The 23,844-nt window shown below is 41.0% G+C and overlaps 1 protein-coding gene across 21 annotated transcripts in view; it reads right to left on the bottom strand.

The window, feature by feature from the left end:
• Positions 1 to 23,844, bottom strand: part of LOC120900599 (filaggrin) — a 148,856-nt gene that overhangs the window by 33,760 nt on the left and 91,252 nt on the right. For 6 of the 21 annotated variants that reach the window (XM_040307827.1, XM_040307838.1, XM_040307846.1 and 3 more), the window contains 5 exons: positions 23,243 to 23,838; positions 22,939 to 23,172; positions 22,657 to 22,847; positions 19,110 to 19,235; positions 10,083 to 15,997 (listed from right to left, as the gene is read on the bottom strand). In XM_040307827.1, coding sequence (XP_040163761.1) covers positions 14,670 to 15,997; positions 19,110 to 19,235; positions 22,657 to 22,847; positions 22,939 to 23,172; positions 23,243 to 23,838 — 2,475 coding nt within the window. In that variant the 3' untranslated portion in view covers positions 10,083 to 14,669. Of the gene's footprint in view, positions 1 to 10,082; positions 15,998 to 17,822; positions 18,005 to 19,099; positions 19,236 to 22,656; positions 22,848 to 22,938; positions 23,173 to 23,242; positions 23,839 to 23,844 lie in introns of those variants that run through there. The other 15 variants (XM_040307828.1, XM_040307830.1, XM_040307833.1 and 12 more) reach the window with 13 other exon arrangements.

The following is a 23,844-nucleotide window of genomic DNA, read 5'->3' as shown; positions in this document are numbered from 1 at the left end:
TAAACAAACAGTTGCAAACAATTTGAGGAGTTTATTGGATCATACACATTTATGTGGCAAATGTTTAGAGGCTCATGAACATACCAAAATGACCGCGGAAAGCTTTCACCGAAGAGTGGTAGAGTATTTGGTTGACGAAAAACGTCTTGACATATTTGCGCCCCTGGATGATCTGAAGCACTCATCAGTTGTGAAGTCAATCCTGAATCAAAATACGTTTGGATTGTTCGAACAAATTGTATTACAATCCCGAGCAAAGATTCCAGAACATAAATTCATTGAGCTGTTTCAAGAAGCGTGTAATAATCGAGTATTCGATATTGCAATGATCATAGTGAGTGAGTTCAAAGTTGCTCTTCCGAAAGAAGTTGCGAATGAAACAATCATTGAGATTATGAAATATGCCATTAAAAGAACAAATATGAAAGCATTTATAGAACTCTTTCTACAGCTATGCTTGGAACAAAATATCCACACAGTGGAAGACATGGAAGACATGCACTGTGATGCTGAAGTTGATTGTGACGTTCCATCTATGAATGTGAATGAGTATCCCTCTACCTGCTGTATACAAAACAACGAAAGGTCACTAATGACTGATAGAGATGACCGTCTCTTTAAAGAGAATTTAATCGAAACTCTTCTTTCTTGTGCAGTATCGGTAGGAAACATGGAGGTGCTGAAGTACATTGTTCGAAAAACCAACACAATCATCCGGAACGAGCTTATTCGACGAAACATTATGCGATTGTTACCGAAATTTGGTCATGATTTTCATAAGAAATCGATGTCTGCATTCAAATATCTCCTGGATCAATCATCCGATCTAAACAGTATCGACGATGAAGGGAGAAATCTTCTTCATTGGACGGTGGAGAATGGGTGCTTTTTCATGTTGCCCTGCTTGATTGCCAAAGGATTTGATCCGTCAGTTGCAAATTCGGCAAACGGATGGAATGCATTTCATTATGCTGCTTTCAATGAGAAGTTTACAACAGATGATTGGAAAACTAAGGCATTTGATTATTTTCAGAAAACTTGTAAAATGGAAAAGTTTGATGTTTTGACAAGAATGTTTGATCCAGACGTGTTTGGTTGCCTCGCTGTGACTGTTTCTCCTAATCAACACAGACAATATAAGAATATTCTGAACAAACGGCAGGTCTGTTTAATAGCAATGTTTGCTTTGTTTGATAAACCCACGAGAGATAACTTTTTATTACCCGATGAACTACGAGACGGTGAGCAATGCTTACAGGACATTGCTCAGGCTTTAGAGCTCACTGGAATAATAAAACGAGTGCGAGATGGTATTCCTCAGTTTTGTATTGGTTCTGTTGAGAAATACTTTGCAGCTTGTTGGCTGTTGGATCACAAGGATCGATTCAGGAAAGTATCCTTTTTCCGATCGACGTCATATTGGAAGGACGATTTTCTTCAAATGCGATACTATTTCGATAGAATGGTTTTACGGGAAAGTCATGGATGTGAACTACACATGGCTGTACTCAATCGATCATCACAACAGGTACGTCATATACTTTCCAACAATCCTGCTGCCGTCAATCAGAAAGATGCTTTTGGACGTTTACCATTACATATGGCTGCTATGAATGAAAGAGTAGATGTTATCGATATCTTGTTGCAACAAATGTCTACCGATTCAATCAATGTGAAAGATGAACTGTTCGGTTGGAGTGCCTTAGATTATGCTTTTGCCTATCATCATGAGAGCTTCATCAACACTCTTTTAAAGCATCAGGCGACAGTTGATGAGAATACCGTGTTTAAACAAACAGTTGCAAACAATTTGAGGAGTTTATTGGATCATACACATTTATGTGGCAAATGTTTAGAGGCTCATGAACATACCAAAATGACCGCGGAAAGCTTTCACCGAAGAGTGGTAGAGTATTTGGTTGACGAAAAACGTCTTGACATATTTGCGCCCCTGGATGATCTGAAGCACTCATCAGTTGTGAAGTCAATCCTGAATCAAAATACGTTTGGATTGTTCGAACAAATTGTATTACAATCCCGAGCAAAGATTCCAGAACATACATTCATTGAGCTGTTTCAAGAAGCGTGTAATAATCGAGCATTTGATATTGCAATGATCATAGTGAGTGAGTTCAAAGTTGCTCTTCCGAAAGAAGTTGCGAATGAAACAATCATTGAGATTATTAAATGTGCCATTAAAAGATCAAATATGAAAGAATTTATAGAACTCTTTCGACAGCTATGCTTGGAACAAAATATTCACACATTGAAAGACATGGAAGACATGCACTGTGATGCTGAAGTTGATTGTGACGTTCCATCCATGAATGTGAATGAGTATCCCTCTACCTGCTGTATTCAAAACAACGAAAGGTCGCTAATGACTGATAGGGATGGCCGTCTCGTTGAACAGAAAGTAATCGAAACTCTTCTTTCTTGTGCAGTATCGGTAGGAAACATGGAGGTGCTGAAGTACATTGTTCGAAAAACCAACACAATGATCCAAAACGAACTTATTCGGAACATTATGCTATTGTTACCGAAATATGATAATGTTTGTCATAAGAAATCGATGTCTGCATTCAAATATCTCCTGGATCAATCATCCGATCTAAACAGTATCGACGATGAAGGGAGAAATCTTCTTCATTGGACGGTGGAGAATGGGTGCTTCTTCATGTTGCCTTGCTTGATTGCCAAAGGATTTGATCCGTCGGTTGCAAATTCGGCAAACGGATGGAATGCATTTCATTATGCTGCTTTCAATGAGAACTTTACAACAGATGATTGGAAAACTAAGGCATTTAATTATTATCTGAAAACTTGTAAAATGGAAGTGTTTGATGTTTTGACAAGAATGTTTGATCCAGACGTGTTTGGTTGCCTCGCTGTGACTATTTTTCCGAATCAACACAGACAATATAAGAATATTCTGAACAAACGACAGGTCTGTTTGATGGCAATGTTTGCTATGTTTGATATATCCACGAGAAATAACCTTTTAACGCCCGATGAACTACGGGATGGTGAGCAATGCTTACAGGCAATTGTTCAGGCTTCAGAGCTCACGGGAATAATACAAGAAGTGCGATATGGTGTTCCTCAGTTTTGTCATAGAAATTTTGCTGAGCATTTTGCAGCTTGTTGGCTATTCGATCACAAAGATCGATTCAAGAAAGTATCCTTTTTCCGATCGACGTCATATTGGAAGGACGATTTTCTTCAAATGCGATACTATTTCGATAGAATGGTTTTACGGGAAAGTCATGGATGTGAACTACACATGGCTGTACTCAATCGATCATCACAACAGGTACGTCATATACTTTCCAACAATCCTGCTGCCGTCAATTAGAAAGATGCTCTTGGACGTTTACCATTACATATGGCTGCTATGAATGAAAGAGTAGATGTTATCGATATCTTGTTGCAACAAATGTCTACCGATTCAATCAATGTGAAAGATGAACTGTTCGGTTGGAGTGCCTTAGATTACGCTTTTGCGTATCATCATGAGAGCTTCATCAACACTCTTTTAAAGCATCAGGCGACAGTTGATGAGGATGTCTTGTTTGAACAAACACTTTCGAACAATTTGAGGAGTTTATTGGATCATGCACATTTATGTGGCAAATGTTTAGAGGCTCATGAACATACCAAAATGACCGCGGAAAGCTTTCACCGAAGAGTGGTAGAGTATTTGGTTGACGAAAAACGTCTTGACATATTTGCGCCCCTGGATGATCTGAAGCACTCATCAGTTGTGAAGTCAATCCTGAATCAAAATACGTTTGGATTGTTCGAACAAATTGTATTACAATCCCGAGCAAAGATTCCAGAACATACATTCATTGAGCTGTTTCAAGAAGCGTGTAATAATCGAGCATTTGATATTGCAATGATCATAGTGAGTGAGTTCAAAGTTGCTCTTCCGAAAGAAGTTGCGAATGAAACAATCATTGAGATTATTAAATGTGCCATTAAAAGATCAAATATGAAAGAATTTATAGAACTCTTTCGACAGCTATGCTTGGAACAAAATATTCACACATTGAAAGACATGGAAGACATGCACTGTGATGCTGAAGTTGATTGTGACGTTCCATCCATGAATGTGAATGAGTATCCCTCTACCTGCTGTATTCAAAACAACGAAAGGTCGCTAATGACTGATAGGGATGGCCGTCTCGTTGAACAGAAAGTAATCGAAACTCTTCTTTCTTGTGCAGTATCGGTAGGAAACATGGAGGTGCTGAAGTACATTGTTCGAAAAACCAACACAATCATCCGGAACGAGCTTATTCGGAACATTATGCGATTGTTACCGAAATTTGGTCATGTTTTTCATAAGAAATCGATGTCTGCATTCAAATATCTCCTGGATCAATCATCCGATCTAAACAGTATCGACGATGCAGGGAGAAATCTTCTTCATTGGACGGTGGAGAATGGGTGCTTTTTCATGTTGCCCTGCTTGATTGCCAAAGGATTTGATCCGTCAGTTGCAAATTCGGCAAACGGATGGAATGCATTTCATTATGCTGCTTTCAATGAGAAGTTTACAACAGATGATTGGAAAACTAAGGCATTTGATTATTTTCAGAAAACTTGTAAAATGGAAAAGTTTGATGTTTTGACAAGAATGTTTGATCCAGACGTGTTTGGTTGCCTCGCTGTGGCTTTTTTTCCGAATAAACACACACAATATAAGAATATTTTGAACAAACGACAGGTGTGTTTGATGGCAATTTTTAATGTGTTTGATAAACCCACGAGAGATAACCTTTTACCGCAAGATGAACTACGAGACAGTGAGCAATGCTTACAGGCAATTGCTCAGGCTTCAGAGCTCACGGGAATAATACATAAAAACAAGGGCAATATTCAATTCTGTCATAGAATATTTGCGGAGTACTTTGCAGCTTGTTGGCTGTTCGATCACAAGGATCGATTCAAGAAAGTATCCTTTTTCCGGTCGACTTCATACTGGACGAATAATTGTCTTTACATGCGTGACAATTTCGATAGAGTGGTTTTACAGCAAATTCATGAATGTAAACTACACATGGCTATACTCAATCGATCATCACAACAGGTACGGGATATACTTTCCAACAATCCTACTGCCGTCAATCAGAAAGATGCTCTTGGACGGTTACCTTTACACTTGGCAGCTGCGTATAAAGAAGTAGATATCATCGACGAGTTGTTGGAAAAGATCTCTGGAGATTCAATCAATGTAAAAGATGAGCTGTTCGGTTGGAGTGCCTTAGATTACAGTTTAGCTACAGAAAATATTACACTTATCATGAAATTTATTCAATTTAATGCTACAGTAGACAAGAATGTTTTAAGACAACAAATAGCTTCTAACAATTTGAAAATGATGTTACATGTAACAAACCTATATGGAAAGTGCTTACTTGAATGTGCGTCCACCGAGCAAATTGGAAAAGAGCTTCTCAAAGAAATGGGAGAAAAAATGCTGAAAGAAAGACAGGTTGACTTCTTCCTTCCTCTAAATGAATTGAACTTCTTTTCCATCATAGAGTATTGTTTAAAAGAACGCATGCTTGTATTATTTAAGCATCTTGCATCACTCAAACAAATTCCGGTTGAAAAAGTGAATAAATTGCGGAGCATTGCAATTGAACACAAAGCGCACGAAATTGTTGAGTTTCTTTCATCATTCGACACAGCTACACATCAAAACTGACCAAATAAAATGTTTTTACGCAGGGTAAATGTACCAGTATTCGGCAGGTTAGTGCAGCAGTTTCACTAAAACAGCGCGTAAACTTACAATGTTTATTATTTTTCTTGAAAGTGACATTATTATGGACGATCGTATTATGTTGTGCTATTTTTTATTTGCCGTTTCAAATGCATTTTCTAGCGATATTCATAAAAATGTAAACACTGTTTTTGTTCCTATTTTCGGCAGTTTGGTCCTATTTTCGGCAGGCTCCTATTTTCGGCAACGCGAATACGGATCGGTAAATGTTTTAATTAATGCCAATAGGTGGACAAAAATGTTTAACACAGTTTTACACTTTCTTTTCCCTAAGATTAGTGTTGAAAAGTGCTTAAATTATTAATTTTATGTTGCCCAATTTGGGCATTTTGCTGGCAACTTTTACAGTCACTTTGATGTAAGTTACAATCAAAGTAGGCATTGGAGAAATGAGACTGCCTGACGGCTATAGAGTACGGCTCCGACTGGCTTACAAATTATTATTTTTCTCTCAAGTTATTGGATAATTTGCAGTGAAATTGGTGATATTTGATACAAGAAATGTGGCTTTATGTGCATTGTAGTGTTCTGCTTAAGTTTTAAATGAATATTCAACGAAATCAAAACTGTGTTTTTGTTTCAAGTTTCGGCAGGAGCCCAAAGCATTGATCTGTCAAAAATCAACATTCATCGTGTACCTATTTTCGGCAGCATTTAAAGTAAATAATTACTTGTTTTTAGTGATTTTAAAATTCCAAGCGGGCTAGTATAAAATCTGCAACCATAGAATCTTTCATAAAAACCACACTTTCATTGTTAAGTGCTCTGGTTCCCTAAGGGAACATTTAGTCATGGGAAAAATGATTCTTTTTAAAGATCAGGTGCGGTCCAGTTCGCTCAGTGAAATGAACTGAACGCGTGCGGTGATTCTTTCGCACGCCTGAGGTGCGGTACGTTTTTAAATATCGATTATATGCTGCAAAAATATCCACCCGATTTTATTTTTTTTTTATAAAGTTACATTTACAAACATAGAAAAAGGAAATCAGTTGTTTTAATGCTCAACTAAACTTTAAATTTATCACGATTTGTTTTATTTTCTTATATCATTATTCATTTTGTGTTCTACTCGTTTAAAGTATTTTTTTTATAAAAATGTAACTTTATCGCCGTTCAAAACAACGGATTCATAACACTCATTCAATTAATCGTACAGTTTAAAAAACTGTAGTCCATGAGGAGAATCTTCTACATAAATTCAAAGCCGACATGGGTTGCTTCAAACATATGGAAAATTACCTGCAGTTTCGGTCTGGTGAAAAAAAACTACTAGAGCGAGAGTGTATTGCTATTTTGCGGAACGGGAAAGAAGACATGGATAACAGAAGCTTTCTCGTTCTAGTTAACACACTATCAGATCGAAAAAGCATGCTGATTTTCTGAGTAGGAGAATGAACTCCGCACCGCGTGCGGTGGTTTGTTGCACACTTTCATGATCGGTATGGAGAGTTTCCGCACGGAGAACCAATACCGCACCGCTAGCGTGCGGAGATGTATCGCACACTTTCATAGTCGATAGGGAGAGCGTCCGCACGGAGAACCAATACCGCACCGCTAGCGTGCGGAGATGTATCGCACACTTTCATAGTCGGCGCGGAGAGCGTCCGCACAAAGAATCAATACCGCACCGCTAGCGTGCGGAGATGTATCGCACACATTCATAGTCGGCGCGGAGAACGTCCGCACAAAGAATCAATACCGCACCGCTAGCGTGCGGAGATGTATCGCACACTTTCATAGTCGACAGGGAGAGCGTCCGCACGGAGAATCAATACCGCACCGCTAGCGTGCGGAAGAATCATTTCCATTTATCTGGCGGTGCGGTACTCGTTCACTCAGTGTAAAGATTGGAATGAATCATTCAGTTCTGATTCATTTTGCCCATGTCTAGGGAACTTCCCTTAATAATGAAACCTGCCAAACTATTGGCTGACAGCAAATCTGCCGAAATATGTTGAACTCTGCACATTTTGTTTGATATTTTGAAAAATATGCAAGGAAATGTTGTGAAACTTCGTGTATGAACAACAAATGAGCATATCTTTATTTAAAAAATATGTATTGAGAAAATTTTCAACGTGTTTTTGCGTTATTACACGTTTTTAGTTACCCTTCCGAAAACAGGTACACTGCCGAATACTGGTACAGTTACCCCAGTTGTTTTCGATGCACATCAAATTGAAAAAGAAAGGAAATGAAATATTTAACCTAACGTATAACGTAAAAGGAATGGATTTGACCGTAAAAACAGTAAAATATTGAGCACAAATTCAGTCAAACTGATCAATACAATGAGGAAATATATGTTGTCCTATCTGTTTTGTTATGGATTTTTAATAATACTTAAAAGTCCATGCTCCAGATGATATCTTAACGCGATTATGCTACATCGGAAGGATAAAGCAAGGCGTAGAAGTTAATTGTTAAAATAAATTTAACAAAATCGTTACCAACTTAATCATAGTGGTAATCGTGAGATGTTTATCGAAGAGTATATCTATGATGAAAAGTCGATATCTGTTTTTAAATATCTCTTGGGTTATAATGGTAGATATAATGGTGGTATAATATAATGGTGTATATGGTGTCCTTCTTGATTGCGAAAAAAATTAAAACAATTGAATGAGTTCATTGGTTTTTTTTTTACAAACCGTCCCGAAGCCTTCCGAATCATATTTTATTGTAATTTGAAGTTTTTTTTCCTCTCTCAACTAGTATGTTGGCATGTTCGATTCTACATTGGTGGAATTTTCTATTCTTGTTTATGGCTTGAAATTTCTGGCCTTAAAATAAAGAATAGTTTTAGTTTGCAGAGACTGCTCGCAATTCATATTTTACCTTTTAAATTTTTTTGTTATGTTCATTTTTACATGTCGTTAGAAGGAAAATTTTATGCTTTTTGATCAATAATTTCATAGTAAAAGATCAACATTGTTTTCTAGTTAGACGAGTTGTGTACATTACAGATTTCATCATCTTTACTTTTACATTCGAAAAAGGTATTTAAGAATCCTACGACTAGCATTAGCATGTAATCGTTACACAGGGAGTTATAGAGACCAGACGGTAAGAGAGATCACAAATGGCATTTAAACAACATAGCATAAATACGTACTTTAAGATGAATAACACTCCAACTCTTAAGCAACTTGATTCAAACGCAAACTATCAACGAATAGAATATTTTACGAAAATTAAACAAATCATTCATTCATTTTTGTACTTTGACGTTTGTGCTATTACCTATGAAATACAATTGAAATTTTTGAGTCTAATAGTTTGGTATGCGCTAGATTAGGTGTAGGATAAGTTAATTTAATAAATTTTAATTAAAAGATTATTACTGTTGCATTTTAATTAATGTTGTAATTTATGAAGAAAGAAATAAAGTAAGCTTGGAATGAGGGATCAAAAATCTTGTAAATAAACTCAAAACAAGATGCTCTTAATACTTTATTTTGGTATTGCACACGTACAAATTCCGTAAGTATAACGACGATGATAGGTTATCCATGCCTATAAATGCCAAAAGCCATTTAAAATTATGTCTGCACAATGTGATGAAAAGGTGATCGAATGGTGGAAGGGCACAATCTTCTGAAGGACCGAGAGTTCCAAATCCTCACGCACCACCGACTTCAAACTGGCAGACTATTCCATAGAACATCATAATCTATCAAACATCATTCAGCAGACGTACTTTTCTGAAAAGTTGAACTTGCTATCAAAGGTCACCATGAAAGGAATCTCATAGGTTGTTGGAATCTCATAGGTTCTTAGACAAGGTGACGCTCTTCTGTCTGCTTTTCAATATCGTCTTGAAAGATGTCATGCGAAACGCGGGATTAAACTACGACATCCGTGGCACGATATTCTACCGCTTTGTCAAATAACCGACAAGACGAGCAATGAAATGGATTGACGATCAATGCAACGGCTGAACTGCCCAACAGAAATAATCCACAACATAATCTCATAAATGTGATAGCACAACACTACACAACACAGTTTATGGTGTGTGTGATGGTGGCAAGCATTAGGAACAATTGCAGGTTCTGTTGGTGTCATTTCAGTATTATAATTATATTCATTTCTTATTTTCTGGCTACAGATCTTCTAAAAATTAGCTGAGATGCAATTAAAGAGCACACATATCAGGCTGTGTCACAGCCTTACAGCTTTGACGACTTAAATACTGAATATTACAATTAGATTGTTACTTACCACCAAATAATGAACTCTAGAATTTTGAAAAGCTCAGGAATACCTTCACAAATAAACACACAAATTACAGGGCTTTTAACAACAGTATTATATTTTGTCCGTTTGCTTATCCATTAAGTAATAATCATAATAGTAAAATACAATATATCCAAATACATGTACGCGCTATTCCATTGGTTGTTGTTTTTGGGCTCATTGGCTTACTTTTCTTTTTCTGCTTTCTTGTATTTTGAACGATTATTCGCCTGGAACACTTTAGCTTAAGAGTTTTGTTATTTATTATTATTAGTTCAGCATTCTTGTTTCAATTTCGTTCCAACTAAATAAACTTTTAGATAATAGTTTTTCGATCAACTGAGCTGTTTGTGAAATTATCATTTGAATATAAACCTAATAAACAAAATGAAAAAGATAAAACAAACAATAAAAAAAAACATATGCCCACGTTGGAAATGGTTTCGAGTTGTTATAGAACCCTTTCCAACATTCTCCAGAACAATTGATTTTAACACACAGCATATTTCACAATTTCCTTTGGTAAGTGTTCTCTTTTGTTTACATCTATCATTGATTAAATATTGGCTTGTTAATGATGATAGAGTGTACAGTTTCACGCACACATTCCCACGAAATCAAACCACGTTGTCTGTTTACGTGAAAAAAGGTGACAAAAGTTAAGGGTCGGCCGCAGATTCAGCGAGTAAGCAAAGCGAATGATGGCGGTTGCCTTCTGTTTCTGTGTCAAAGAGCATTCATGTTGGCGTTGCATAGTTTGCTTCGTTTATTACGTATTAGCATCAGAGTGCTCTTAATCTTAGTTTGGCTTGGACTTGAATGGAACGCGGAAGCAGAAGCGAGATTTGTTGGTTCGTGTTGTTGTTCCTGCTTTATGCTCTTAAGTTTTATGTTAGTGAGATGGTCACACGAGGCTCATTCGCTTGTTTTTTTTCTTGTTAAGGGTTTAAAGACACAGGGTTTCTAGTTTTAAAGGGTTTAAATAGATGAGAAAGCTACACAATGGTGCTTTTAGGTCAGGAAGGGGAATAAAGAGTGTTGAATTTTGTTCTCTCAGTTGAATGATTTGTTTCAAAAGCTTGTTTGTAATGTTTTCATCTCTTTTTTGATATTATTGTCCAGCGTGTGTGATTTGATTTGTTATTCCGTCGGTTCGATCTTCAACTTATAATATTTGTTTTGATAGCTTTTACATGTTTAAAAAGCTTTCTAAAGGAAAAGGTTTTGAACTCTGTTGTTAATACGACTAATGTCAAATGGAATATACGAGTCCAAAGTTTTTTTCTTCTCCTGGTAAGGAACAATGCGCTTCTCATGTCATTATTATTAAATTGCCTCGTCTGAATGGTTCCCTCACATCATCATAGAATCCTTTCTTTTCAGTGAAAACGTCCATTTGTGGTGATGTTGTGAAGGCGTACAAGGCGTATTTGGTGTGGCTCCTTGTCGAACCCTACTGACACTACCTTCTTCGCCGACTGACGCTGGCTGCTGCACTGTTCCCATCCATACCATTGCTGCACGTCGAAAGCACGCCGGTCACGTTGTGTTGTTGGTTGCTTGTAGTGTAGTTACCACTTTACCGACTGAGCGACTGAACCGCGAGACGCCATGCCATGACTCGGTGCGGCAGTTGTCCACCCCGTACACCACCACGCAGGTGCAATGAAATTCATTACAACATTATACACATTAAATACTTGGCTGATTGGAGAGAGTAAGCTTTACGAAGAGGTTTCCCTCTCGAGAGGATATTGGGGACTCTGTATGAAAGAGGAACTTACTTAGGTCGCCGTGCGGGAAGTGTTGTTGGAATAGCAAGTGATCGCGTTTAGGGAAGTGTGTTTATGTTTGTTTTGAATGCGAGAGAATAATGAAGGGTTGTGCAAAACCGGGAATGGAGGGCAGAGAAAACAAAACCAAACCAAACGCATTCTTAAACGACGCTACTCTATACATGCGAGTGTTCCGATGTACGAGCTTGATCGTGTGCCTCAAAACGTCTTCAGTAGCGCCAAAGTCAATAGGCGAGATTAACATCAAGCATGAAACATCAAACTAAAGACGACTTGCAAGAGACTTCAAACAGGAGCCGATTCTTACGCACTGGAGAGAGGTCTGAAGAGAGTAGTATGCGCAGTGTGAGTAAATAAGAGGATTGTCTGAAATCAATGTATAAATTCAGAATCGTGTCAAATAGGATCGTTCCAGTAATTCTGTAGCATATTGTTTCTGTTTATTATACAATCATCTAGATCTTTGGTGTTTGCTTCTTTAATCCTCATGAAACAAGGAAGTCAGTTAGAGGCTGATTATCTCGTCTTTGGATGTATTCAAGGTGTGTAGATATCTTTAGTCGTTAGATGTCTCAGAACGACTTATCTTGGATACAGTATTTCCCCGAGTTACGCGAATATTGCGTTCCGGAGACTTATATCAGATTTTCGCGTATGTGAAATACGTTTTTCAGTAAAAAATTTATTGATAAATGGTTACTTTTGATCGCATGTAGTGCTTTCATGCACTAAATTAAACATATAATACAAATTTAATACGAATCCTATTAAAGATTAGGGGTGATTCCGTGGTATAGTCAGCAACTCTAACGACTCAATAACATGTCCGTCGTGGAGTCATAGGCTCAAGCCAACAATGGACCATGGCATGTCGTCGTAGGACGTTACGCTAAATAGAAGAAGAAGATAGAAGATTAGATTTATTTCTATGGTTTTAGCGATTTCAAACATTCAACAATAGTTAAAATTATATTGCATTTGACCATAGTTGGCGAAAATTGTATTGATGTGACTTATGAAATGTCAAAATAAAAAAATTTGCGTAACTCGAGTTTCGCGTAACTCGAGTTATGCGTAACTCGGGGAAAGACTGTATTTCAATGTCTAAAGTTAACATTGAAAGACAATTTATGATAGAGAACCTCGAACTTAATACAACGACTCTTGCTGTCCTTTAACGTAAGACATTAACGTTTTGTAGTGGCATTTTCAAACTTCTGTTGTTTTAAACAAGGTTCTGAGGCGTGAACAATGACAAAGCTCTTAAGTATCTTGCCTAATTGACAGGCTGTAATGTGGATATCAAGAATCAAAAAGAGTAAAGTGAGACTATGTATTTTAGAGATTTTTAAACCTTGATTTCTTCGTTAGACGTAGACTTCAGAATGTTGGAAAAAAAGAATCCAACGCCTTACGACTATGGATTCTGTGAACAAGCAGATGAGGACAAGTTTGAGATATTAACAAACAGCAAAGGAAAGTCACTAGTATAACAAAAGCTTATCCAGCAATGCTGAAACGTTAAAACGTGCCAGTGTTTCACGCTCTTTTGGGAGGTTCTTAAACGAAACTGACAGAGATAGCTTAGCTGTCCATGTATTCCAAAAACGAGTCAACTAACATACAGAACCGCTCTCATCTATTGAAGAAGTATAAATGAATTAAAATTGAATATATTGAAGACTCCATTGAAAAAAAAATCAATTTTGAATAAATTGGTTCGCTATTGCTCGCTCAAAGAATACCAAAGATGGTGGACAATGCCACTCTGGCCACTCTTTACACTCTTTGCTTCCAACTTCCATTCACCTAATCATACTAGAACACACGTAGATGAACATTTTGGAAATTGATCCCAATACTGATTTGTTTTCACTCTCCACATCTGTCCAATTTACACTATTTTTGTGTACTTTTTACTATTATTTAATCAAATATCTATTATCCCTTAGCATTTTTTAGTAACTAGGGTAGTGACTAATGCTCACAAAGGGCTCCAATAGAGACAGAACAAACGACAAGAGACAAGTATGATTAGAAAGAAAAAAAAAACAGCAAAGCTAAAACAGACTTGGCAGATTAGATGGCTCACTTAAGCGGAAGAAGAAAATGGGAATTATTGTTTCAGATTTAGTTGGAGTTTTTGTTGGAGTTAAGTACAATTAGTGTACTAAAGTAGTTCTTTGAGGGCAATATTCATTTAAGCTACAGAAGCTCATGTCAATATCCTAATGCTCCTGCTACGGGTATAAAAGTCGTACGTGGTGTGTTATTATTTGGCGTTTAGTAAAGAGAGGAAGATTACTATGTACTAATACTATTCACTTTTGGTATTTTGTTCTACTATCTAAAGGGGTGTTTTGGGGATTTATTCTAGCTGTTTAACGCAGCGAGAGCTTACTCATCGAGCATCATTTGTCTGCTCTACCGTTGTGTAAACAAAGCCCAACAAACATAATACGCACTAACCATAGCATATTGCAATCCTGGAAGTGTTCGTTATAAACCAAACGCCTCCTATTGCTTTCCCACGAACGAGGAGCACTGTAGAGGACTAAACTGAATATTGGTAACGACAACTTCTCATCCAAGAGGCTGCACGAATCTACCAGCTCACTCCTCTTGGACATACTAAGGATATGTTTGTGTGTCTGCGTCTCTCTGTGTACACCAACGTATACTAGGAGATGTACTAAAAAGTGTACTAAAATTGAATATTCAACCATGCGTGCGCCCTCGGCAGCACTCTTACCTGTATGTGTTAATGGGTAACGAAATTAAAACACTTTACTCACATATTCTTCCCCACCCTGGAGAGAACATTCCCACACCCTCCTGCATTAAAGCTTGCTGGTAAGATCGTCCCCCAGATCCGCCCCGACGTCCACCGTCACGACCCGATCGTCCCCGTTTTCCGACACCGGAAACTGGACCCGCTCCGTGTCGCCGTAGTTCGGCATGACGATGCACACGAACGACCGCCCGGTAGCGGTGTCCCGGGGGTGCAGCGTCACCGGCAGGAAGCGATCGGTGCTGCCCTCCACAAAGGTGGCCAGCCGCTGGTACACCTCCGGGTAGTGTTTGCGCAGATTGACGCCCCGCTGGCGCAGGACCGTCTGCACGTTCTGCGACACCTGCTCCCGGGCCCGCTGCGTCGTCTTGGACAGGATGTTGAACGACAGCACGAGCACATCGCCGACCGTATCGGGGCGCGGGCCCGGCCGCTCCCCAGCCCCCGGTCCGCTCACGATCTCGCTCACGACCGTGCGGCACAGCTTCAGCTTCGCGCACCGCGACACCAGCTGCCGCTCCCATTTGACCGGGGCCGTCGCGCTGCCGGGCGCCTCCGACACCACGCAGATCGCGACGTAGAGCAGCATCTTCGAGTCGGGCTTGTACTCGGTGCTGAGCTTCAGCAGCTCCGAGTACAGCTCCGGTCCCATCTCGGCCGGCAGCAGGTCCGGCCAGCGCACGTACGACACCTCGCCCAGGCACTGGAAGCCCTGCTTGATGAACGAGTCGGCCCGCTCCGGGCTGCGGAACAGTATTCTAACAACACCTCGCCCCTGCGACAAGTAGCCCCGGCGCGCGAGCACGCTCAGGTGGCGGAGCGTGTCCGCGTCGTCCTTGCACGTGGACAGCACCAGCCGGCACAGGGCGGACACCCGCGAGTGCAGGCAGGCCTTCCGGTGCCGCTCCCAGTGCGCCCGGCGGCACTCGCGCGAGCAGTACAGATGGGAACAGTTGTGGCAGCTCTTGAAGGTTTTGCGGGCCTCGGCGAGGGTGGCGGTGGCGTCGCACCGCGGGTACCGGCACTTGAGGTAGTGCCCGTGGCCGGCCGCCTCCGCCGAGTCGAGCGACACGCGCCGGGCGATCCGTGCGTCCAATCCGGCCCCGAGCAGATCGCCCTTGGACGCTGGTTGTGGCTGCCCTTGCTGTTGCTGCTGGTGATGGTGGTTGTGCCGGCCGCTCTGGTTGGTACTGCCGCTCGTTGTCGTCGTGGTGGTGGCGGTGCTGCTGATCGCCATTGAGCCACCGCTGTCGTTGCGCTTGCGCGTGCCCGCCGCATCACCTTCGCTTCGGCGGCGCGTCTGCATCGGTTCGATCTGCAGCGTGTGGTTACTGCTGTTGGGCGCTGTTGGCGTGAGACAGACATTAGCTACACTTGCTGCTCCAATGGGGGTGTAGTTGTGGGGTGTAATGGGGTTGTTGTTTCGGTGACCGTTCCCCCAAATCCGGCCCGCGTCCAACACACGTCCAACAACATTCAAACATCCATTACATAACAGCAATGCAATTGATGGGGGTAAAGGAGAGGAATAGGACAGGATGAAGAGGGTTTTTGTTTGGGGTGTGAGTATTCAGCAACAAATCGCAAGCATACAGCACGCACATAAAAGGTACAAGGATCGGTAGGAAGGATCAGTTGGGAAGGAACGATGGAAGGCGATTGGACAACGGAGCAAATCGGTCGAATAGCGTCGGAAACAGAGCATGAGAAGGGAGAAAGAAAGCAGAGAGCGTACGTGAAAGCGGCAGGTTTAGCAAAACAGTTGTAATTAAAAGCAAAAAATGTACACATATTTATCGATTTGTTGGAAGGTTTGAAATGTTGATGTAAGATGACATGTGGCAATACATTGATTTTGAAGCAAAAGTCTCAAAACTTCGATTGAATGTACACCAGTGGCAGTCTGTTCAATGCAAAATTATTCTTAAATTATAAAGCACATGTTATAAGCTTGCAATTATTTATTAAAGAAAATAAAAGACAAATAGAGAAAGAGAAGCAATTGACACAGATTGAGAGATTTATTCATACATGCACATTGCATACTTTTAGGCGCAATCGTTTTGTGTAATCGTATAAAACACTTTTATCACTTCACTGAATATTGTTGATACTCTTTTTCAAATCGCTTGGGCATTATTAAGCTCAAATATATATTACAAAAACCTCAGCAAAACATGAAAATGATGAATTGCGTTACCGCGTTCAGAAAAAGCTTAACAACTGCCCAAAGTACAGGGGGAAAAGACTACTTTCCGCCTAGCAGTATGCAATATTTTCGCATTTTGCAGTGAGCGATAAAAATGAAAAAAATGTTCGTTATTTTAAAACTCTTTTTCGTTGCATTATGCGAGATAGTCTATTAAATGCGCAATATTTTCGCCACAAACAAGCAAATTAGCAATTATTATTGTTGCTTTAAATTTCTTTTGCTTACAATATCTTGCACTTAATGCACACATATCATCTTACATCAGTGGGAGCACTCAAAAAGAAATCTTGTTTAAATATTGTGCTAAACAAAAACATCACCTAAAACTAAGCTAAGTATTCGATTCTACACATAACTTAATAGAAAAATACAACAATTTCGAGCAAGCAACAAACACGCTACACTACACAACAATCAAACAGCTACAGTAAAAACCAAAATAAAAACAACACAATACAAGAAAATAGTTTTAAAATGGGTCCACAGTTTGAAAGACGTTTTTCGAACCAATTTCAACAAACAAACAAAATAAATGAAAAGAAACCTTAAGCATCAAGAATATCCCAGTAAAAACCAGCTCAAGCCGAGTGATTGTGTCAGCCGATTTTTTTGACGTAAGAGCTTGCTTGTAGTGTGTGTAAATGTAATGGGCAACGAAAAAGACCGAGCGAAAACACTTACAATAAAAAGGCAGCAACACATCGGAACACAAAACCAAAGAACCAAAAAAAACGCAAACAAACGCACTAAGTTGGGCCGGGGGCATTGATCGAAAGGATTCAGTTCGACACAGTATATAGACAGGAGGATCGTTCACTTCAGCTTCGGTTCGACAGCCGTACGGTCACAATGAGATCTCACACAACGGGTTTGGACATAGCAAAAAAAAAAAAAAAGGCATTTGAGCGTGTGTATGGATGTGTGTTATTACAGATTTGCTGCTGCTGGTACGGCCTTGACGCGTTTTGCGGGCGTTCACACGATACGTACTGTTGATGGTTCAGAAGAGACTCTGAGATTCACAGACAGGCGCTGGCTGGCACGTTTGGTGGTTTCGTGGAACAGGACGGCACGACACTGAACGGCAGTGGCAATGGCCATCGTTTCCGCCTAGTGCATGCCGCCATCTCGGTAGCCGCGTGTGCTACGGTCATCTTTTCTTCTGCCAACTGCTGCAGGGTCGGAGTCGTCCAGTTTTGGGAGTGGGGATGAAAACGAAAAGGAAAGAAAGGCATACGAGAACACAAAAACGCAACAAACACATGTGTGAATGAAGAAAAAGAAGAAAAAAAGAACGAAAAATTAGGTTAGAGTTCGAAACGAATCATCTCTAGACGCTATAACATTCATCTGTCTATCTTGTCGACTAAAGTATCGAGTGTTTTCGGAGAAAACGGTAACCTAACGTTATACTGAACGTATATTGGACTCGAAATTAGTTTAATTAGATGTTTTCTTTTTTAGTTTAAAAGGGGCAGCTCAGTCCGAAAGATCCTTCATGCAGGTTAGAGTACGGTTCATTCCTTTACATTATGCACACAGGCAAGGCAAGCAGGACGTTATATGTTACAAAATTCGAGGTAAGAAAAGAAATAATCAAACCACAATAATCAAACGGCACAAATCGAACTCAAACGTACTTCTGATTGAATTAGCGCTTAGTGGTAGATTAGTGGCAGATGCCTGTTATTCAACATTCAACATAAAACACAAAGAAACACAGAAGAAAAACAAACGGTAGAATAGCCTAAAAACCCCCAAAGAAAGAACAACAACCACAAGAACACGTTTGCTCTAGCGACAGGAAAGTAACGCATAACAAAACACAACACTCTAGCGTAACGTAACGTAACCATTGAAAGAATAACGAGAGACAGGGAGACTGAGCTGAGAGCGACACTGAGAAGCTACAGAGTGCGGTAAAAAGGTTATTAGGAAGACAGATCCCAATCTAAGCTCAGCAGAGTAACGGAGCAGCCAACAGAAGCCAACAGGAAGAGTAAGAAATAGTACGAAAATAACAAGAAAACACTGATCGAGCGCAACATCTAGGACACACATCTAAAAGTACACACTGGCAGCTTCTTCTAGCACAACACTAAGCGCACTTAGTGACGTGTTCGAGAGAGACAGAGAGAGAGAGAAAGAGAAAGAACTTGTGTGTTTCACAGTGACTGTGTGCGAGTGTTTGGTGCGTCACAACGGATCATCACCGACTATTGTTTCCGGACTCGTTTTTGTTTGCTTTGTATTGGAGTAGAACTTACAGGTTCATACCTGAGGACCTGTGTGAATCGGCTGGCAAGCCGAGCAACGAGGCGAGCACATCCTCGAGGGTGGCCGATCCGGGCGACTGATGCTCGGCCGGTAGCGAGAACGTTGGCACCGCCGATCCGGCTCCCCCTGCACACCCGGCGTTTTGTGTCAGTAGTGCGTGTGTTAGTGCCGGACGGGGGTGGTTTAGCATGACAATCCATTAACACGTGCAGGTGGCAACAATGCATCACCACCATGATCCCATCCCCAGAAAGAAAACGAGGAAAAAACCACCATCATGATCATCATCACCAACCCAGAAACCAGCGATACACACACACACACACATACACGCACGTGGAGCGAAAAAGAGAGAGAAAAGAGAGAAGAAAGAGAGAGAGAGAGAAAAGAAAAAAAGACACGTTGGAAAAACATTTTTCTCACAAGCTGAACAAATTACACATTCGTTTGTCTTCGCCTCGCTATCGTTGAAATCTCCAAATGCAAAAGGACTTCCTGCGTATGAATGTATGTCACCCAATACACATTACGGACTACCTTAAAGGATTGCCGGTAATGGCCGGCTGTCTTGGGAATAAAAGTTGGTTGAAAAACTTAAACACAACATTTTGGATGAAGCGCATCAATTTTTGCAATGATAACAAAATAGTCATAAAATTCATTAAAAAAAACGAAACTAAGATAAATGGCATGATCGAGGCGCAAAGTGGAAAAATAATGGCCAACGAAACATAAGAAAGGTTTGAGGCGATATCCCGAACCGATCGAATAATAGCAGCAAACACATGTTTGCAAACATACACAAAAACTATCAAAGAAAAGGTATTAAGTAACAATCCAGGTAAAACAAGAATATAAAAAGTTATGAAAAAGTGTAACCATCTTTCTGGAACTGGAACAATCGATAAGGAAGCACCGATTAACAAAATAAATAACAGAAAGTGCTAAAACTATTTACAAACTCAGACATAACAAGACAAAAGTGAAACAATGATGACAAAAAGAGTGAACAAATATAGACGAAAACCAAAACAGAAAACAAAACATTCTCTATACGTATCATGGGGATATATTGCAGCAGAAAAGTGTTGGTTTTTTTTATTATTTGTAAACGATAATAATACTTATACAAATTAGGCAAAAGTTAAATAATAATATAATAATAGTAATAGTAATAATAAGATTATGGATACGAGTTATACAATTAAAACTTATACACTAACAAAAAGCTTAGACAGAGGGCTCCGCAAGCGTGCGAGAGAAAGAGAGAGATAGATAGAGAGGCCGCAGCCAACCGCAGATGCTCCCTTTTCTCCCTTTCTCCCTACGCTTCTTCTGTTGTTTTATATGTAAAGGAGCATATATCGTTGCTATTGCTGTCGTCGTTGTATCATCTAGTGCGCTAACGCTAACAAGAAAGCATCCATCCTCTACAGTTACACAGTGTGCCGTGTTTAATCGTGCTCGCAAGATTCGCAAAAGGTTGGGTACTATCGTAAAATCTATTCCTTTCTACTACAAACATTCCATCAATCGAATCGATTCGTAAGGCATGTGCCGGTTTCAATATTACTGCTTGCGGGGTGGGGTTGATCGGGATCGCTATTTACGCGGGTGACATGGTTTCACAAATACAGATAAATGATGAACGTGTGTTTTTTTTTTGCAAAAGATTCAAAGTTCCATTTTATATTAATAAGACCGTTGCTTTGTGTAAACTAAACCGAGTCGCGGGGTAAAATAAAAGTCTAACCAAAATCAAATCAAGCTACTTTTCATTTGCTTCTCGCTTATTGCGCAGTACGATCAGCTGTTTTTTTTGCAATCCTATCACTTTCTCTCAAATAAACAATCGTCAAACCATTGCCAAAGCACTATCGCGAGTATCGAAACAAAATGTATTCCTTTCTATCCTACATCCACTCTGCACTCTGTCTCTGTACTCCACCTCCTTCTGTCGCTCGCTCCCTCGTATTATCCAAAACTCGGTTCGGTGTTGCCTAAAACGCCGCAAATCAAAACACTCCTTAATTTAACGCACGTTTTAAATAAGAGGAGGTGATCGGTGGCGCTTCGCGTGCCCTGCTTCCCTTGCGTTTTGGGGTTTCGCCGACGATCGTCTGCGACGGTTTTTCGTCTTACGAGCGATCATACGCACGTACAGGGTTTTGTTTTCGTTTTGTATCACACTTTTCTTTTTTTGAAATTTTTTTGGAGTTGAACGCGTTTGCACCACACGTTTGATTTTGACTAACTATTAAAACGATTGTCATGATTGATTGTTCTACTCTTGTTCATCTATCTGTTTCGCTCCTGCATATAGCACAGCGGAACCCGCACACTAGAATTTTGTGAACCATCGAAACATCGACTATTGCTTTCGCAAGCTCTAGCGTTCGTTAGCTCGTGCTGCTCGTTTATCGAATCGAGTAAGGGTGTCGTGTTGTTGCAATGTCCTAACCACTAATCACTAAAATTCGCAAGCTTTTAGTTTCCTTCGCTCTACATTCGATTTCGTTTGTTTCTTTTGTCAGCCAAACGGACAAAATGCATTTCCCGTACTTTCCACTGTCCTTGCACTGCTACTGCACTGTTCGGAAGCTTTTCAATTTTCCCTTTTTTCTGCTTCTTCTAAACAGTCATTGCAATAGCAACGCTGCAAAGCTACAACCTAATACCGTGCTACGTATTGTACTGTGCTGCTGTTCCCTTCAGAATTCCTTCTCTCTGCCATACTGTGTCCCGACAACTGGATCGTTGCAATTTGGAAACGCGAGTAAATGTTAAAATTGCTTACAAAAGAAGGGGAGAAAACTGTACACAAAAAATTCGAACTGAATTGGAACTCGAACACTAATAAATCGATCGAAATTATACGCGCTCGTGTGTATCCGTTGGAGCCTCAGGTTGCCGAGGACTTAAAACAACTAAAGCATCAATTTGCGGGGTTTTTTTCTTATCGTACAGAAAAGGGGGAGCAAATTACAAAAAAAAAAAACCCAGAACATAGAACCAAATATGGTCCTACAGCTCCGGTTGGAAAAGAGTAAACTACAAGTACCAAACAAATCAAATAAGAAAATGCAACATTTACGTTGCTCTACATTCCGGCTACAGGGAGTAGAAGAGAGAGAGAGAGAGGCCCCTTGTCTCTAAAAGATGCACCTTCTTTTTTTTTTGCTACACACTTCTCCCTCAGAGAATAGGGCGCTAGGGAACGGAACGTCACAATAATAATAATTATAATTATAATTGGCAAACAACTACTGGTAGTAAAAGTACAGTGTGTTGGCCGACGATGATAATGCTCGGTAATGAAGTATGGTGACAATTACACAATGATGCACAAACGAAAAGAAATAATTGTGCCGTAAAAAGAAAATCGAACCAACAGCGAAAACCGTGTCAAAACGCAACGTAAGCCCTTACTCGCTCGCGGCGTGACGCATACGGTTTTAGGGAAGAGGGAGTAATAATAAAACAAACGAAAACAAGCACAACGTGTGGGGGATTGTGTGGCTGTGTGTCTAGATCAGGGTCGACTCACCGACGCCATTCATCCGGCCAGCATTAAACCGATAATGGTCACCGGCCGTATGCGGTTGCTGCTGTTGATGCTGGTGCTGCTGCTGCTGCTGCTGCTGGTGGCCGGATCCAAGAACGGAACTGTTCTCGATCAGCGGCGTCTGGGGGGAATCGAGGGGCCGGGTACCAACAAACGAACTTTCTAGCCAACATCTAAAAACGCAGGCAAACGGCAGGAAGTTAGTAGTGCAGCTGGGTTCGCATTTGGAAGGGCTTTGACTCCCCCTATCCTTGTTCCCCCTACCTTTGGCTTGGACTAGTCGATCTACTGCGTGAGTGTCGATTTGTTTGGTCATTTACATAATGTACAATCGCTGACGTGACTTCTATGATGGAGGATTGAATTTCCGGCGTGACGACGGACTCGTCCTTCTGCTGCTGCTGCTTGCCCTTCGGCTCATTCGACTGTTGCTGCTGCTGCTGGTGCTCCTTCTGTTTGCTCGAGCCTTGCTGCTGTTGCAGCAGTGAAGATGCCAATCTAAAAGCAAAAACAAAAAAGCAAACGTTAATGTTGGGGTTGCCACTTGGTGCGCACCGGCAGCGCGTACCGTTCCGCGGGCGTGCGCGGTTGCGACAGCTTCTCCTGGCTGCGCCAACCCAGGTACGGCTGGCGGAAGGAGTTCCGGATCGTGCTGCTGCCGTTGCCGTGGTTCGCACCGGTCGCGGCGGACGCGGTCGAGTAGCCGGAGATGACGCTCGCGTTCAGGCCGCCCCGGGTGAACGAGCCGCGCGTCGACACGCTCGGGGACGTCTGGTTCGAGTTCAGGTGGGACGTGGACCATCGGGAGAAGCCGGTCTGACCGTGGTGGCTGTGTGCGGAGGGGCTCAGCATCACTGGACTACGGTCCGACCGGTGCGATCCGAGCGAGCTGAGCGAAGTGGTCTTCGAGCTCAGCCCGGTCCACCGTCCGACGTCGCTGTTGCGCTTGCGCAGTATGCCGCCGCCGGTGCCGGTGCTTGCGCCGGTGGTACCGGCGGCTGTGGTCGGCCCGGCCGGCGTCGCATTGCCCGGACCATCCTTGCCCGAGTATTGCTTGTACCAGTCGGGGATGTTCAGCCGCTGCAGGGAGGCCTGCACGCGCAGCTGATGCTCGCTCAGGTTGGTGCCCGTTTCGTGTGACTTCTGTAGCTCATTTTCCGGCGGCTGTTG

The sequence above is a fragment of the Anopheles arabiensis genome, chromosome 3, assembly GCF_016920715.1.
Source record: "Anopheles arabiensis isolate DONGOLA chromosome 3, AaraD3, whole genome shotgun sequence".
Taxonomy (NCBI): Eukaryota; Metazoa; Arthropoda; class Insecta; order Diptera; family Culicidae; genus Anopheles; species Anopheles arabiensis.
This window is presented reverse-complemented; position numbering and strand designations above follow the sequence as displayed.